Here is a 17,980-nt window from a genome sequence, read left to right as displayed (position 1 = left end):
ATGTACAAGGTAGATGCCAATGAACTGGAAACTTTTGAATGCTAAGGAAAAATTATTTACATGGATATATATTATATATGTGTGTGTATAAATACAGAAATCGCTCTTTATTGATACATATTTGATAAGTGATCTTGTTAGGCATTCAGAAGGCTTCTTTGAAATCTTTTAGGTTACTGTAAACATGATTCAAGCGATTACACAGCACAATTAGCAAAGCCTACCCTCACTTTTGTTTCCATTCAGTTTGCAGAAGTAATGTCAACAGAAATCCCGAAGCCTGTTCAGAATGCATCGTGGTTTGCTTGAAAAGGAAATACCTTGTGCTCCTGATGTCATCATTGCAATCATCTCAAATTCAGGTCTGACTGAGCAGGCTCATTATCATTCTTACCATGTCCTCCCTTAGAGCAGCCTCTCCCGCCTCCTCCCATACAGCACAAAACAAGAGCCACAGGGTGCTTGGATTAGGGGAAGAAGAGACACCCAGCACCTCCCCCCAGGAAAACTTGCTACATTACTTCCATGTAGTTTCTTCAAACTACATACTGCTTTACAGGACCTTGTACACCACTACCAAATGGAAGTGTGGATTCACAAATATTGATTTCCTCTTCCTGCTTAGGATTGAATAAAGACTGGGAACAAGCACAGATTTAGCTTCAGAATGTGGATGTGAAAAGAGTGTGCCAATCTCCACAGTACGAGTTTCCTGAGGAGAGCCACACATTACAGGCTGCTTTGGTTTGAGGGATTTTTTTCTCCTCACCAGGGCAGATTTCTCTCTTTGGTCTTACAAGGTTAGCTAACATCTGAGCAACAGATAGGAAAGCAAGACAGAAAAAGGGCAGTTGAGGAAAAAGAAGTACAGGACAAAAAGCAGGGAACAAATGATCTCAGCCACCAGGTTTAAATCACAACCATGTTTCCTGAAAATTCAGATCATCTATGGACCTCTGGATTGATTCTGGTATGTGTGTCTGACCATGACCCACAGAAATTTGTAGATCTCTCCACTAAACCATCCCCTGGGAACGCTCTCCTTCACACAAGGAGTTGATTTCCCCTGTGGAAGAGAATAGGCAGGACAGGGTTAATCTCTCACAGTTTTCCTTCAGGCCCCCAGAGGGGCTGGGGTTTTGTTTTCCTGGGTAAGGGAGGGGAGCTGGGGCATGTATTGTAACTGGAACTGGAGACCTTTCTGGTGTTACCAGCCTGGTTTAGGTTTGAGGGAAAGCCTGGAGAGGACGGAGAGGAGGGAAGAATGCAGACTTGGAAAGCAGCAAGTGCTTGGTAATTGCACACGTGTCCTCCATTTCCCCGAAGCCCCCTGAGACCTTAGGGGGGCTCCAAGAGGCTTTCAGCCTCCTGCCCCCTCCCCGCAGCTTGGCCACAACTTACAACCCTGCTGTACCAGGCTTTGCCTTGACGCGAAGTGTCTGACCCTGCCCACCGTGCGGATTGGGGACAGAATGGGGAGCAGGGGTTCCCTGGCTTTCGAGGTATCCGGTTCTGGTCCCCAGAGCCCGCGGGGGCTCGGAGGATCCCTGCCCTTCCCCTCCCCCTGTGCTGCAGAGGCTCCGGATGCTGCCGTACTCCTGCCATGTGCTCCCGCCGCCGCTACTGCTGCTCGTAGCTTAGTCGAGCGTGTCTCTGGCTGCAAACTCTGCCAAACAAGCCTGCATACCCCTCTCGGGAAAGATACCCATTGAGTACTAGCCGGAGCCTGCCCTCTCCCTAGGAACCCCGCCACCGCCTCTCACAAAGGGACTCACAGCCTCTCTCCACCCTCTTTTTAAGCCAGTGCAGAGAGGGGGTCCGTGAATTCCCTCCAAAGCTATAGGGTGGCTCCCTCCTCCTCCTCCTCCCCTTCCTGCTCCGGCTCTCCTGGGCGAGCCAGGCTGCTGCTGCATTCAGTCGGGGTGGTCCCCAGCCTCGCCCCTGTCTCGCCCTAGCCATGCTGCTGCGGCTCACGCCCCATGGCTGACTTTTGTTACCCCTCTAGTGCCCGGGGCTGAACTGAGGTGGGCGCATTTTCGGGTGGTGTCTGAGGCTAGAAAGCGTGTGCGTGTGTGGGAGGTGTCCCCGGGGGTGTGGGGGGCTGGCCGACTCCCCGATCCTGGCAAGCCTGCTTGCTCGCCAGCCCGGGTAGCCCCTCGGGTGGGCGCAGCAGAGGGGCCACGCTGCAGCGGGGACCCCGCCATCCTGACATCTGCAGGTGGATGGAGCGAGACGGCTGCGGGAGCCTCTCCTGGAGCCAGCAGCACCCTGGACCCGCTGGCCATCGCAGTCTGCTCTGTTCCTGCTCCCCCAAATTCTCTCCAGTCCTCAGTCCATCCCTTCTACCCCTCTCTCTGCTGGGGTGTCTGCACCCCTCCTCACCTCGTCGGCACCAACCCCTCCACTCCCCTGCCCGCCCCTCCCCAACCTCTTCGATTTATTTGTGTATTTTTTTCCTTGGCAACCACCAGTTCCTCTCAGTCAAACAGCGCAGGCTCCCTATAATTTGAAATTAATTTGTTTGACTGCAGCATCGAGACAGGAAGGTTGGGAATTTATTTAATTCTTTTTACTCCCTTTGCAAAAAGGAAGCAATGAAATTTCCAATCGAGACTCCAAGAAAACAGGTGAACTGGGATCCTCAAGGTTGGTGATTCTCTATTACTATAATTACTGTAGTAATAACAATTATTATTATTTCTTGTGTCTGTTGACTCGTAGGAGAATATGTGACTCCAAATGGGAGGAGGCGTTGGATGCTTGGCTGCTTCCCATGTGCGCTGTTCAGTCTTTCTTGCTCAGTCCTAGCAGTGCATTACAAAATGCTACTCAGATGTGGGGTTGGGTGGCTGCGTGGGTAAAACCTCTTCAAGGTGTAAGTTTTACAGTTCTATATTTGATATATCTTTTCCCTCCTCTCTTCTCCCTTTTTCTTGAGTATTTTCATGGTAAACTTGCCTGGGATGGCAGTGATCTCTGGCTTACAGCATTGTTTGTTTTATCAGTGGCTCCTTTGTTGTTTCTAGTGATCATTGTCTCTGCTAAATGGGTGGTACAGGAGTGGACACAGATGTGACTGCTTGCTCAGGGCTCCTCGATGGCACATGTTTGTTGGCAGGAGCAAAATGCTGCTGCAATATAACCCTTAGTGTGGACGGTATAAAAAGACACATTAAATAATAGAACCCAAAGGGACCTTTACACTCTTTACTCTGTGTTGTTAACAACTGACTGGCCCAAGTGGATAGTTTGATTAACTATATAGGTAGGTTTGGAGTCAGACTTGGGGAGTGTGTTCGTGTGATGGTGGAAGGAGATTTACGCCAGTGCAGTGGTTTTCGATAAAATGATCCAAGTGGTGTTTGAAAATCATAATCAAATCCTCTCCTTTCCTGGCATGGGGAGGAAGTTCATCTGCATCCTACAGAAGTGACTGAAAAAAAACCTACTGGTAATTTGTATACTGGTGTGTCATATTTCTGTGCATCATTAGAGAAGCAAAACTACTTGAAGCCGTATGCTCAGGTTTGCAGCAGAACTGCTGGCAGCCAGTCACTGTACAGCAGTGCTTGCAGGAAGTATGAAGTGATAGCACAGGCTTTGATTACTCGTCTTTATTCCGCAGGTTTGGTTTTAGTGGTCAATTTGCTTGTCATCCTCCATGCCCTCACATTCACAAAATGAAACATTAGAAACAGTTTCTCCTGGTGTAGAAGGGATACGGCAGAACAATCCTCTGAGCAGATATGATGTGCTGTTTAAACAGTATACACAATTAAGCTTTAGTTTAAGCCTTACTACATCTCTAATTAGGTGAAGGCTGAAAACAACACATCAGCCTTCTCTGCCCTCAGCTTCCTAAAGAACAAATGGATAGTAGTGCTAACAGAGATTTGATTATTGTAATAACAGTATATCCCTTATCCTATGGTCAAAATTCTGTGAAAACTTGCCCTTCCCAGGTGCTTTTCTGAGTATGTGTTTGCTGCAGCTTCATTTTAATTCATTTTATGTATTGCAAAATGCCTTTTATTGCAAAAAGCTCTTGTCTTCTTTCCTCTGACAAGGCATACAGAAAGATGAACTGATGACATTCGGTGTGGAGCTCCTTTGCTTGGCAATCAACTTTAAAGTGTATGGATCCAACAGGTGGTTTGCCACAATTTACTGATGTGACAGAACTATAGAATACTGTAGCAGTTAACAGATCACAAACCCAGCAGGTTTCCTCTCTGCCAAGCTGAATGCCTGCTAAAAACTGCAGAATCCTATTAGTTATTTCTCCTCAGTGTATTGACTTTGTTAGGCAGGCAGAATGGATGCTAATGTATAGCCAAGAAATGTTATTTTCTAATTCTCTATGAGACTCAGGAAATAGATAAAATTTGGTCAAAGGGAAAAAAGGCAAATGGGCAAGGAAAAGCTGTCTAAGGCCCAATCCTTTAATCAGTAGAGGAACAGTAAAGTGACACTGTACTCACATATTCCCACTGAAAAATTAGTTGTGTATGTAGAAGATAAGGTAGTTCAGCGTTCTATTACTTTTGAAACAAAAATATATTTACGTAGATATAAATGTTACTAGTGATCTACACAAAAAAACTAAAAGCTCTAAAGTTAATTTAATTTACGGTTACATATGTAGTCTGTTCTCTGCATGTACATGTGAAGAATGATGTTATGTTTTGCATCCTATGTGGTATCTTTGGAGTTAAAGACTGAAGTAGTTTTTCTTAGATGCAAAAATCAACATGTAAAAAGTTGGTGATGCAAGGATGCAAAGAGTCCTAAATATTAAAAGCAGAACTCATCTCCAGTTAGTGTTCACACTCCAATACCAGGCTCATTTCAGGTTGTATTGTATGATTGTGCCCTGTTCTGGTCATCAAACGGATGACCAGTTTGCATAGTTTTGTCTAGTAGGAATTGTGCTAACTTGTGCTAACCATACTTGAAGGATATCAACTGATGCTCCTGGCAAGCAAGCTAGCAGCCCAAGGACATAAGTGAGAGTTATGGTATCTCAAAGTTTGTTTAGATCTGATTATTCCAGGCAATATTTTCTAGAAATTATACACATTTCTAAAGGCCAGGGCCCTTGTTGTGGAGATATGGCTGGCTTGGAATTGATGATGCTGCTGGTTTGAACCCAGGTCAGAATGATAGTCATTGAAATGAATTAATGCTCAATTCCATAATGCTAACTGAATATAAATATTTACATAGATAAATAGATTAGAGACTGCTGGTAATTTTCATCTGATGTAAAACTGATATTCTCAGTTCAGATTAGCAAAGATCAATATACCATAGAAAGACACTGTGGAGAGAAAAGGTGCAAAAGAATAGAATTGTCGTGAAAGATGGTGTCTGACAGATGGCTAATGGGAGACTGATTTCTCAGCCATTAAACTGGGTCAAACAGAGCTTGGAAACTGAATTGTGATATTATCATTTTGTATATTATCTTATGTGTCTGGTATAAAGTATACCTGCGTGTTCTGTGTAAATGATGAGTGAGTTTTCTAGATAAACGAAATATACAGCCTGGAATTGTATAAGGTCCAGATTCCTACAGTGAAGTCCACTGTTATCCCAGGCAATGAAACTATGTAAATCCATTAACAAACAGATCAAACTCAATTCCAAAAGTAACTGGGACTTGTCCCTTACAATCCAATGTGAATTATGCCCTAGAATCCCATATATATTGACTAAAATCCACACAATTTGTATACAGTGAATGAATAGCATAAGAAATGAGTAAGAAAACCAAGAAGACACCTCAAGAATGTTTTAGGGAGCACTGAACCCATAAAGTAGGGGTACAGGATATCACACTACCTGGCCTTACGTTTTAAAAAACAAGCTTGCCATTTGTTTTACTGGTGGAACCAGCCTGTATATACACAATCAGAAAACATTTGATCTGCCTATCTCTAATTTTTACTTGTTGCATTTGATACAATTCAGGTAAAGCAATAACTGAAATTAGTGAAAGACCAGATTCTTAGTTTCATACCTCATGCAACTTCTCATCTATAGATTTTCAGAATATAAAAGTGGATTTACAGCAGCATATGAAGACATTAATTCTCATAATTGTTGTTCGTATCTCTCCCCTTTCTTGCATTCCTCTTGCTGTTTGTTACACCCCCCTGTTGTCCGTGCTTTAATTAGCTTATTATATCTTTGCACATATATTTTTATACAGTACCTAAACCACAATATGTCCCTCATCCTGTCTGAGACATCTGGATGTTACAACAATATCAACTTTTTTCCTAAAAATTACCTGCTTAAAATTGATGTTTCTTTGTAGAAAAAAAAGGTAGATGAGACTGTTTCCAATAAGATCAAAAATGATTCCCAAGTGAGACTGTCTAGCAGGGTAATGGTGAGATGTCTTTTCCAAGGGAAGTATGTCTGCCTTACTGATGCTCTTAGTAGGCAGCAAGTGGAGTTCAGTTTTGTTCCATCCTTTGTGCCTGCAGTTTTTTGCTGTCATTGCAGTGATACGGATTGTCAGAGCCTTTTGAATTTCCAGATCAATGTTTATCTCTACACTGATGTTTTGGAACTCTAAAGTTTTGATACCAGTTCCTGCATCCTTTCACAAATATATTGTTTTTATAGGATACCTTTCTGCACTTTGGAGTTCTGAAACCATGCCTTTATTACTGCCCTTATGTTTAATGTGGGAGTTAGTGGTCTGTGGGGAATTCAAACCATGGTTGAGAGTCTGGAGTTCCTCTTCAAATTTTGCTACTGACTTACTGTTTAACCTTGAGCAAGCTACTTGCCCTTTCTTTTCCTTCCTTTTTCCCTGACTGCAAAACAAGAATATTAATACTTTCCTAATGCACAAGGGTGTTGTGGAATATAATTAACTTGTTTAGAGCAATCTAAGATCTGCTATTGAAAGAAGAGCATATGTATTGCAATCAAATGCTAAAACAATTAGGAGGGAGCAAAACAGCCTGTCATCATACACAGATCACATCAATTAAGAAATAAGGTAGTCTCTGCAATTTACAACTCTAGGAAAGTAGTATCATTTACTCTTCTTTACAGACACTGAAGATTCAATTGAGTTTCCCGTTAGAAGTATCTAAACACCTTTGATATTCCCAGGCTGCTGCTCCAGAAGGGCTGAAGTCTTCCATAGGTCCTTTATTACCTGCCATGGGATTTCTCACTTTGCCTGAGGCACCTCAAGCAGTACTAGACACCTATATGTGGGACAACGAGCTGAGTCTCAAGTGCCTTCATGCAGATATCAGGATTGGATCATCCCTTGAGGACTGTTTGGAAAATCTTCAGCATCAGCTACTCAGTACAGATTAAACTGATGCTGCTGGTGGAGTTTACAAATTGCTGCAGTACTTGCTTTTTCTGTTGTTTTATTCAAAGACACCAATGCAGAAGGCAAACTTAATTATAAAGATGTAGATGAGTAGAATAAAGGTGCTCATTTCAGTCCTCTGTTTTTAAGAAGATATATGAAAAGAAGTAGAATGCCTTTGTGAGCTAGACTATGTCTTTCTGCATCAGTAAGTCAGTTCTTAGTAGCTCAGTATATGAAGACTGTTCTGGGAAGCTATAATGTGTGAAAAAGTAGCTCTGATGCCCCTAAATGACCCATGGTCGTGGTCAATGACCCTGTGCTAGTTGTGTCACAAAATCATATTGGCTACTGGCCCACCCATCTGATAGACTGGGACTCTGCTCTGCCTAGTAAGCATGGGAAAAATTACCCAGTAGAAGTTGAGTAAACAGGAGGTCAGTCCTGGGAGTGCGTGGTGTAGGCACAATACTGCCAAATACGGTAAGGTGAAAAAATAGAAGAGTTTGGAAAACAAATAGAAAAGAATGAAAAAATCAGAACTATGTGGAGCCTACAGGGTAGACAGATAAGTACCGTGGACCCTAATGTGGTAAGAGATAGAAAGATACAATTAAATTAGGAGGAGAGGAAGAAAGACGGCAGAGAGCTATTAGTTTCGTCAATGTTGTCTTTAGGATGCCCTGGAAATGGTAACACTAAGGATTCAGAAATGTAAAATTAGTAGTAAGAAGGTGGCAGAGCAAAGGACTGGGCAGCAGCTTTGTTAGTAATAGTGAAGAAAGACTGAACTCTAGTTAAGGTAAGAAAGATGAAGGGTAAGGTACCATTAAGATGTCATCTGTACTGTGAGAAAAGGAGAATGAAAAAATCAAAGGCAATATGAAGCCATAAGTCTAAGATAGGAAGAGCAGTAGAATTGTCAGCAGTACGAGGGTTAGGACAGAATTATTATTTCAGTGAAGAATACCGATGCTCTTTTCTGCCACATGTACAAGAGTAATCTGTTAATGGCTTTTGGACAGAAAAGTCCCTTGGGCAACTCTTGAAAACTGATGCTACTGAAGTGATGGAGTTTGCTTTTGGGATAAAGATATATGATACCAGTTGTAATTGGGTAGGCTTTAGTTCAGCTTTTGGCGTTTATGTGGATTTATGTAGTTACTATGTGGACTGTATCAGCTTCAGACAGAAGTGCATATTAATGGTGATACACTTTAATTCTTACTCTCTTGATTTAATCCAGAGCTGGGAATTTTACCACTCATTTTGGTGCGAGCAACACGAATTCTTCATTTTAAAAGAACTGTGTTGTTGCCGCAGGCTTTACTGAGTTAAAAGTAAGAGAGTGCCTGGAATCACTGGGAAAACAGAGGCCCTGGATTTTGTGTTCAAAATAGGGTAAGCACCTGGAGTGAAATGGGGAGGAAAAAATGGGGAGGTCAGGATAAGAAAGGGGTAACCAACAGACTAGTATTCAACAGGTAGAGTATTACAGAATTCAGTGTCATGGGAATGCCCAACTTTTATTTTGTAATAATCTCAGTGTAACAGCAAAAGCTGAAGCAGAGAATATGAATGCTGAAAATTGGTCTCTTTTTTTTAGGGAAGTTTTATGTAAAAGAAGTGACATTCAGCAAAAGGCTAAATACTAATTTTTCTAATACCTTTTTTTATAGGAATATCTCTGGTCTTTGTTTTCTGTAAGGATGAAAACATCCTGGGACCTACCTTAGTCATACAGAGGCTGCTTATATTGCAGTTCCTGAGCCATTGGTTATACTTCTATTGTTTGTCTATAAAACATGTATAGGAAAACATTTTATCTATAATGGAAAATGTGCTCTAAGATGAACCTGCTGACTTTCATAAATAATGTGTCATGCAGTTCTCACTGGTTACCCCAATGAGGTAAAACAACAAGTGAGAACAGTGCATATCCTATACTCTTGTACTTCAGGGTGGTAGTGCCAATCCTTTTTAGTCCATGGACCATTATTATTCTCCAAACGTACTTTCTGGGCTGCTTTTCACACAATCAAACATCAACTAAGATTATTTAAACAAAATTATATTTCATATATGAACTATGAATCTCTTATCATGTTAATGAATCACAGAATTGAGGCTGTGTCGTTGGTCTGGGAATGCTGAGACCAAGAATTCAGATTTCATCTTTTTCTTTAATTGCTAATAAAATTCTTAAGCTATTACAAGTCTTACTATTGTCAAAGTGTCCCAAATGCGTGCGTTATTATGTGTTATCCAGTTGTCCTAAAATATAAGCATAGGAGAACACTGGTATGATTTTGAGGTTAAGGTAGAAATTTCAGTGTGGGTGTATCCTGGTATTGGAAATTAAAATGAAGGCCAGTAGGGTGATAGAATCTGTTATCAAAATCTGTATGAGGGGAAAAAAGAGGTAGAAGAGAATAAAGAAGCTTAGCTTAATTTTATTTCCCTGTTTTTAAAATCAAAGCCATCCTGCTCAGAGCTGGGGTTGTGACAAGGGGCATGAAATATATGAAAGAGAGTGAAACTTGTTGCACTTAGGAGTGCATCTGGAGTCCCGAATAGCACTAGTGATCAGTTGCAAAGTCTGGGTGTGGGTTCAATTTTTTTTCTTTTTTTAATCCTGACATAGTTAGGTCCAGTGTTTCGTTTGAGTTTGCTATTTGAAATTTGACGTTTAAAAAGAAATAAAGACCTAACAAGGAGAGACAAAGCAAAGCTGCTTCAGGAAACGTGGATTACAAAAGAGTGAGTCTCAAGTGTGACAGGATCAGATCTGCTGCCAGAAGTGCAGAAAATGCAGAATGAACAGGGTGTACCTGTAGTAAGGCTGAAAATGCTCTGAAAAAAAAAAAGTGTGGACATGAAAATAAGTTTGGCAGCCTTCAACTAAAATTCACTGTTTTCAAGCACATGATGTTCTTTCTACCTTTTAGAAGTGTATAACCTAGGTCAAATTTATAAAGTCCCTGAAGTATCTTTATGTCCTCTGTTGGTTCCTTGGGCACGTATCAGTGTCTTTCTCTGTGAACAAAACTAAATCGCAGTATAAATAATCTCATGCACATATTACAGAATATTTTTATCTCATGAAGTAAGTATCTTTCATAGATGATGATTTGTTTATTTGGCTAGTCTCTCATTAGAGAAACAGTCTTATGACTCTTCCATTTGTTCCTCAATTATGTCCCCACACAAATGTATTCAATAGATCTTTAAATTGCTTCAGTTCTTTTTCTGATAATCTGTGGATTATTTATGACTGTGTGACTATTTTTTTGCTGAAGACTGTTTAACTAGTAGGGGATAACAAAAGATAACACCCTAAAAAATCTTCTTAGAAAGCAATGCAAGTTATTTTGGTAGCACTATCCTACAGGATCATCACGGTGCTTTAAGCATCAGGCTTTGAGATTTGTTAGAGCCATATGTCCATATCTCAGCAGGACTGACTCATCTTTTCTTCCCTAGGAATTAAAAACCAACATCCTACTGACTCTACTGGATGAGGATTTTGGATTTTGGCACCTTAAACTTGTGCCACTGAATTTCTGAAAATTCAGTAATACGTTGTTGAAGGGTTGCTTGGATTATTTCTCTCTTACTTGATACTGTAATATAATGATACCAGCATGATTTGAAAACAGAAAATCCATACTGACAGCTTGTACAGGGCTTTTATCCTCTTGAGTTTCAGGTTTTCATTTTCAAGAAACAAAAGGCAGTCACTAGCTACTATGTGTTGAAAACCTCATTGATGAAAGAATTATGAAAGAAACGGTACGGCAGAAGCTCACAGTTGAAATGAAGGAAGCACACATCTCAAAGGCATTCTTCTAGGATAACTCAGATCCATCACTGATTACTTATATGTTGAGACTGCTAAGTTTGGATTGCACAGGAAAGCACTGAACACAGACCTTGAGTAGCTTTAATCATGACAGCTACGGAAACAGCAGCAGCACTACTTCTTTATGATGCTACAGCCACCATCCTAATTTGCCTTTATAAGAAGCAGAGCCCATTATTAGGTTACAATGATATACTGACATGTAACCTTATGACCTGAATTTCTTATTGCTACCAGACATTTTTTGTTGATTTGGTTTTCTAAAAATAGGCATCTGCTGACATTTAAGAGACTTTAAGGTAGCTGAGGTATTTGTATAGGCCTGGTATATATGATAATGGATCTAAGGGAGACCTTGCCCTTCTGGAGCAACAGCTTAAGGCCAATTAGGGTATGCCATAGTCTCTTTCATGGTACATAATATGGGTGGACAATTGAATTGCACTTTTTGAATGTGACTTAGTTGGAGAATCATCATGGCTGGGCTTCGCGAACGAAGATTTGGGAAGGGCTCTACCCACGTTTGTTGCAAGCGCATTGGTGGCTAAAAAGGCCAATAGGAGATAGACACGTTCAGTTGCAAAAGGCACAACAGAAAGACTCCTTAGGTGGTATATTCTGCAAGGCATGATTCTTTCTGTGTTGTCTTTTCTCCTCAAGGGTGATCCTGCGTGCTTTCTCAAAAGCATCAGCAGTGTTATAGATGTTGTGTCTCCAGACCTCCCGATTGGAGGCCAGAGTAGACCAGTTATGGTGATCAATATGGCCAAGGCTGAGATGTTGTTTCAGGGAGTCCTTGTATCTTTTCTTCAGGTCTCCTCTCATGCGGCAGCCGGTGGCAAGTTCACCATAAAGCAGGATCTTAGGGAGGCAGTGGTCCTTCATCCTAGAGACGTGCCCAACGCAGCTGTGTTCTCAACAACATGGCCTCAATACTTGTAACTGCTGCTTGTTCTAGAACAGATGTATTGGTCACATAATCTGACCAGTGGATGTTTAGGATTGTACGGAGACAGTGTTGATGGAAGCGTTCTAGCTGGTGGCGGTAGATGACCCATGATTCGGAACCATACAAGAGAGTAGACAGCACTATGGCTCTGTAAACACTGATCTTGGTACTTTTCTTCAGGTGTTTATTTCACCAAACTCTTTTATGAAGCTTTCCAAAAGTACTGTATGCCTTTGCTAACCTGTTGTCTATCTCTCCGTCAATCTTACCATCTGAGGAGATGAGGCTACCGAGGTAATTAAACTGCTGGACTGATTTGAGCTCTGATTGGCCAATGGTGATGTGGGGATGATGGGGGACTTCCTGAGGTGCAGGTTGATGGAGAACTTCTGTCTTCTTTAGACTGACTTCCAGCCCAAAGAGCTCAGCGGGGTCTGCAAAGCAGGATGTTAAACACTGCAGGGCTGTTTCTGTGTGGGCAACAAGGGCGGCGTCATCAGCATAAAGCAGCTCCCGGACAAGATGGTTTAAGGTCTTGGTGTTTAAGTTGGAGAATAAAACAGTTAAATATAGGTAGGTGTCTGAAATTCTAAGGTATTCTAAGTTTCTAAGGACCTATTATGGTTAGGGGAAATACAGTCAAGTATGGTTCAGGAAACCTGGAAAATTCTCAGCAACTGTCTGGTTTAGGGTCAGCAAAATCACTCTCTGGGCTGCACTGACCAATTTGACTACATTTGTGTTGATGCTAATGGGATGTATTCCAAGTTATAGCAAAGGAAAGAAATGAGACAAAGGTTGTTTCTGCTTGTATTTTACTCTTCAGCTAAAATGGCTTTGGGTTAATCCTCTTGTTAGGAGGCTTTAAGGCAGGTGTACACCACTTCTTCCTGTTGGTTTAATTCTCAGTTAGTACTTGCTTTGATGTTACATGAAGTTACACTGTAATGGTTAGTGCAGCTCTGCTGAAAGTTATAAAATGCTAATCTGAGCTTTGCATTGTTAGCAGTGATTTCATTTGTATTCCCCAGCTCTGACTGCAGGAAAACGAGTTCATGTTCACCTGCTATACACTGCAAGCAAGTTTTTGCTTAGGTAGAGCTTAATTGTGGACAAAATTGATTGTGGGGCCTTATGTTTCCTTTACTGTCTCTTTGTTAAGTCTGATCTGTGAATGCATGTAGCCACATTTCAGTGATGCAGTATGGCAACATTGTGAAGTACTGTGACATGTTAGAAGCCATACCATATCAGCAGATGGTATCATTATGTAGCTATAGAGTTTTACTATATTTCAAATTACAACTCTATTTTTACACTATTATCTGAATAGAAGCCCAACATTCTTATGTAATTCAGGTGTTGTATCAGATTCCTTAACATCTAAGGAACCCTAAATTATATACTATATAGCAAACTCCAAGCCAACTTTGTGCAGCCTGGCAGTGACCTGGAGCCCCATATACCCAACCAGCCTCCTAGTGATGATGTCATGAGCAGCATAATAGGTCTGATGTCTCTTTAACCTAATTCCTTTTGCTTAACTGATCCCTCTTTGACTTACAGTCAATTTCTAGTAATTGTCATACATGCAGACTCAACAGGTAAATAATTTCTGACTGTGGCAGCTTTACTGGTGAAACTTACACACAAAGTGTAAAAGAAAAATGTGTATGCTATAAGGCATTCAGAATAAGAGAAAATAAAAGTAGCTATGCTGAACAAGGGCATTCAAACAGCAACCTCCTCTTCCTTGTAAAATATCCTTTTTGCACAGAGTAATTTTGTAGTAGCTGTCTTATATGTATGCTTCACCCTATTCCAGAATAGGTTTTTAGAGTATTGGAAAGCTTTCATTTACTTTATCTGAGTGTTAATGTGTATGGGTGTTATAGGCTATAACTCCAATGAGGGAATTTTTCCTTCCCCTGCCTCCATTGTAAGAAAAACTGAATTCGAAAGGGGAAGGGAGTCAATTAGCTTTACAAAATATCTGGCTGGCAAAGCCCAATTCCTAGCTAATGGCCCAACGAAGGCTGGAGTGGGAGAGGGGAGGAGTTTTGGGGGGGTGTTGCTGGCTCTCCTTAGAGCAGGAGGGCAGTTTTTGCTGGGTTCTCTCTCTGGGATGGAGATGGGGGTCTGCATGGGTGCATTTGGAGAAAAGGCCTGGGGGCCTGTCTTTCTGGCTTCTTGTCCTGGTCAGCCCTGACTGCTGGCCTCAACTTGCCTGCGAGCTGTCTTTTGTCTCCAGCCTGGACCTGCTGCGTTTTCATTGGAGGGTTTTTGTGCTCACTGGGAGGAGAAAAAAAGAGGAGCCTTGGGGCACCGTCATCTGGGGACAGCAATGTGTTCCGTGGGGGTGAACTGTTTTCCTTTCCCCTTTCTTCCGTGGGGGAAGGGTCCCCATTTTCTTTTTGGCTTCTCCCGTGACCCCAGACCGCCCCCCCCCCAGACCCCCCTCCCCGCGTGGTGACCACCAGAGCCCAACAGCGCCCCCTGCAGGCCAACACAGAGAACTGCAGGCCCTGCACCTTCAGCGATCCAACAGCGCCCCCTGCCAACCGGGATTAGAACTGCGCTGAAGGACAGAGAAGTATTCAGACTTTTTTTTTTTCTTTTGTTTGAAGGGGACTTTTGGGTACAGGACTATTGTCTAGGTCTTTTTTTTGTGTTCTGTTACTGTTCTTGCCAACATACAAGTATCTTTTAATAAACAGTTATTTTTTCTTCTTCTTTTCCACACTTCCTCAATTAAAGCCCCTTAATTTTGAATTTACAATTGCTGAGAGAGAGGAGTTTGGTCTGTCTCATAACTCATCCTCTCTAGTAAACATTCCAGTCTCTTCAAACTGAGACAATGGGAACTTAAGATGGCTAAATAGATTAAATCCTCAGGTTATGCAAATAGTAGAGCTCCACTGAACTAAAAAATACCCTGGCCTCTATCAGGAACAGTGTGGCCAGTAAGAGCAGGGAAGTGATTCTTTCCCCTGGTGAGGCTACACCTCGAGTACTGTGTCCAGTTCTGGGCCCCTCAGTTCAGGAAGGATATTGAGGTGCTGGAGCAGGTCCAGAGAAGAGCAATGAGGCTGGTGAAGGGATTCGAGCACAAGTCCTATGAGGAGAGGCTGAGGGAGCTGGGGTTGTTCAGCCTGGAGAAGAGGAGGCTCAGAGGAGACCTCATCACTCTCTACAACTACCTGCAAGGAGGTTGTAGCCAGGTGGGGTTTGGTATTTTCTCCTGGGCAACCAGCAGTAGGACAAGAGGGCACGGTCTTAAAGCTGTGCCAGGGGAGGTTTAGGTTGGATATTAGGAAGAAATTTTTTATGGAGAGAGTAATCAGGCACTGGAATGGGCTGCTCAGGGAGGTGGTGGATTCACCATCTCTGGAGGTTTTTAAGATGAGACTGAATGTGGCACTTAGTGCCATGGTCTAGTAACCACAGCAGTGTTGGATCAAGGGTTGGACTTGGTGATCTTGGAGGTCTTTTCCAACCTGGTTGATATTATGATTCTATGATGTGCTTCTTACAAGATTTCTGACCATTATCACATGATGAAAGATCCACTTTTATTGCTGTTGCACAGAAAAGTTGAGAAATTATCACCTAACTGAAATGGAACATCATTAATGAGATTTACTTGAATTCAAAATGTTTTTCAGTACATCCTAATCATTAGTCAGATTGGGGAAGACACCACTAGACTGATGCAGAAATTCTTACTTCTTGTTTTTACAGACAATCATCAGTATGAGCTCCTTAGGTATGGTCAGTAATGTGCAGATACATCTGTAAGGATGCCACAAGACATCTCTGGAGGGGAACAATTAGTGCATACACAATTGTTATTTTGGGATTACAGATTATATTGTGTGTGTTTTTCTGGCCTTACCCATATGTGACTTTGGCTAGTAACCAAACAGAGTTTGGTTGCAGGAGATATTGTACAGCCCCAGCTGAGCATCTCACAATTCCAGTCTATACTATAGTCAGTGGTGCTTCTAAGTTCTCCTTTGCGTGACTGAGGTGAATCAAGAAATTCCTCCAGTCTGCTGTTAGGCTGTACTCCTGGCAGACAGCCAGCATCAATCAGATTTCAAATGTAGATTAGATAACTTCCTGAAGGCCAGTGTGAATCTTTGCTGTGTTGTCTCCTCCACTTGGCTAGTTTTACCACTAGGCTTCCTGCACTAAGAATGTTCTTCTCTTTGTACACAGGCTTTCTTACACTATATTGCAGGACTTAGATTTCCTTCACTAGTTGGTCTGCCCATGAGACCATTGACTGAATTTCTTTTCTGAATCCTTGAGATAGGATATTTGGAAGATTCCAGCAAAAACTCTGACCCTACATCGTCCTGTGAGTACTTGGAAGCTGAACACATTGAAATCCCATGGTGAGAGATTCAGACTCTTCCTAAATGTTATTGGAACCCTGGGACACTTCCTGGTGAGGAAAAGTAATCAGCTTGTTTCATCCAGAGCATGTCATGGTACAATGAAAAATTTTGTTTTAGTCTTTAAGAAGAAGGTTGTGGATAAGCAGCAGCATCACTGTTCAACATGCCTGTTGTTCATTGAAGGGTGAAATCTGCAGAAAACCAGAGACCAGCTGTTATTCCTTGGTGCTTGTACTATACGGACAAGAAAGCAGTTATTCTGTATATTACCCAAGGAAACATATATATGTTCATTTCTTCTTACAGGAACTCTTTTCATAAAGTCATCTTTATAGCCCAAGATCCTGAGTCAAAAGCATTTGCTTCCTATTTGGCTCTTGACAGAGCAGAGACCTGCACAAACTGGAACTCCCAATTTTATCAAGAGCAAGAAATACCAATCTATTGCTAGGGAAACAGGTTTTAGCAGTGATCTATTGGTTTTAGTCTTATTTCAGAAAGAGAAAGGTGAGAATTTTTCATGGTTTTCTCTGTATTCAGTGTCTCTATAAATAGCTCCATAAAGCTGATGATAGCACTGTAGCCAGTGAGTGTGTTGGAAAAAACATAGTCACCAGTCTCGAAGCAGGAGGGTTCCATATTTGGGACTTGCCCCTGTCAATCACTTCTATTCTCCCCTCAACTCCTCCTGTTTCTCACTGTAATACTCTTCTATTCTATTTTTCATTTTCCCATACCTGAAGTTCATTGATGAGTCCTGTCACACATGGATATAGGCTCAAGTATCAGAGGCAACAGGAAGGGTAGTGCCAAGAAGAGGAGCTGAACAGAGAGTTATGGGTATGCTACCTCCCACGCTGCCAGCACAGTTGGAGAGAAGTGAGGGACAAGAGCAGATGGATGGATTTGGAGGAGGGCAAGGTGGAAGAGAGGTCAGGAGAGAGAGAAGGCAAAGCAAGGGAAACAAAATTCGAACTGCCCTCCAGCAGAGTGTACAATTCTCACTCCAGCACAAGACAAACCTCCCTCAAGTATTCGTCTGGACTTGGCAGCTCTGTAAGTAGTGCTACAAATGGTGTCAGTGGCAGTGCATCTTCATGCTAATGCCAGTAAGTGTTAGCTAGGAACTCCCCTGAGGACTGCTGTCCTGGAGCCAAACTAGAAAAAAGCCTGATGCTTTCAGCTATTCCTGGAGTTCATGTCCTGCCTTAGCACATCCATTCTTTTGACCAGTGAGCTGTCACATATGCATTAGAAAAGTACAGTGCCTGGGAGAGGGAGGAGGGAGGGGAAAGTATCCCAGCATCCCATGGCCGTGACTTTTGCAGAGATTTTTTTAGTGTCAGTGGGTAAGTTCTGGCGGATACCTGCTCCAGCTGGCCTTGGGCTTCCTGTTGTTTCCCTGCCATTTGTATAGCCTC

General features: G+C 42.1%; 1 protein-coding gene across 1 annotated transcript in view; it reads left to right on the top strand.

The window, feature by feature from the left end:
• Positions 1-1,918: 1,918 nt before the first annotated feature.
• Positions 1,919-17,980, top strand: part of KCNK10 (potassium two pore domain channel subfamily K member 10) — a 67,260-nt gene continuing 51,198 nt past the window's right edge. The window contains exons 1-2 of the mRNA XM_064658917.1: positions 1,919-2,024; positions 2,589-2,646. Of these exons, the coding sequence (XP_064514987.1) occupies positions 2,595-2,646 (52 nt within the window). The 5' untranslated portion in view covers positions 1,919-2,024; positions 2,589-2,594. The remainder of the gene's footprint in view (positions 2,025-2,588; positions 2,647-17,980) is intronic.

The sequence above is a fragment of the Pseudopipra pipra genome, chromosome 6 (assembly GCF_036250125.1).
Source record: "Pseudopipra pipra isolate bDixPip1 chromosome 6, bDixPip1.hap1, whole genome shotgun sequence".
Taxonomy (NCBI): domain Eukaryota; kingdom Metazoa; phylum Chordata; class Aves; order Passeriformes; family Pipridae; genus Pseudopipra; species Pseudopipra pipra.
This window is presented reverse-complemented; position numbering and strand designations above follow the sequence as displayed.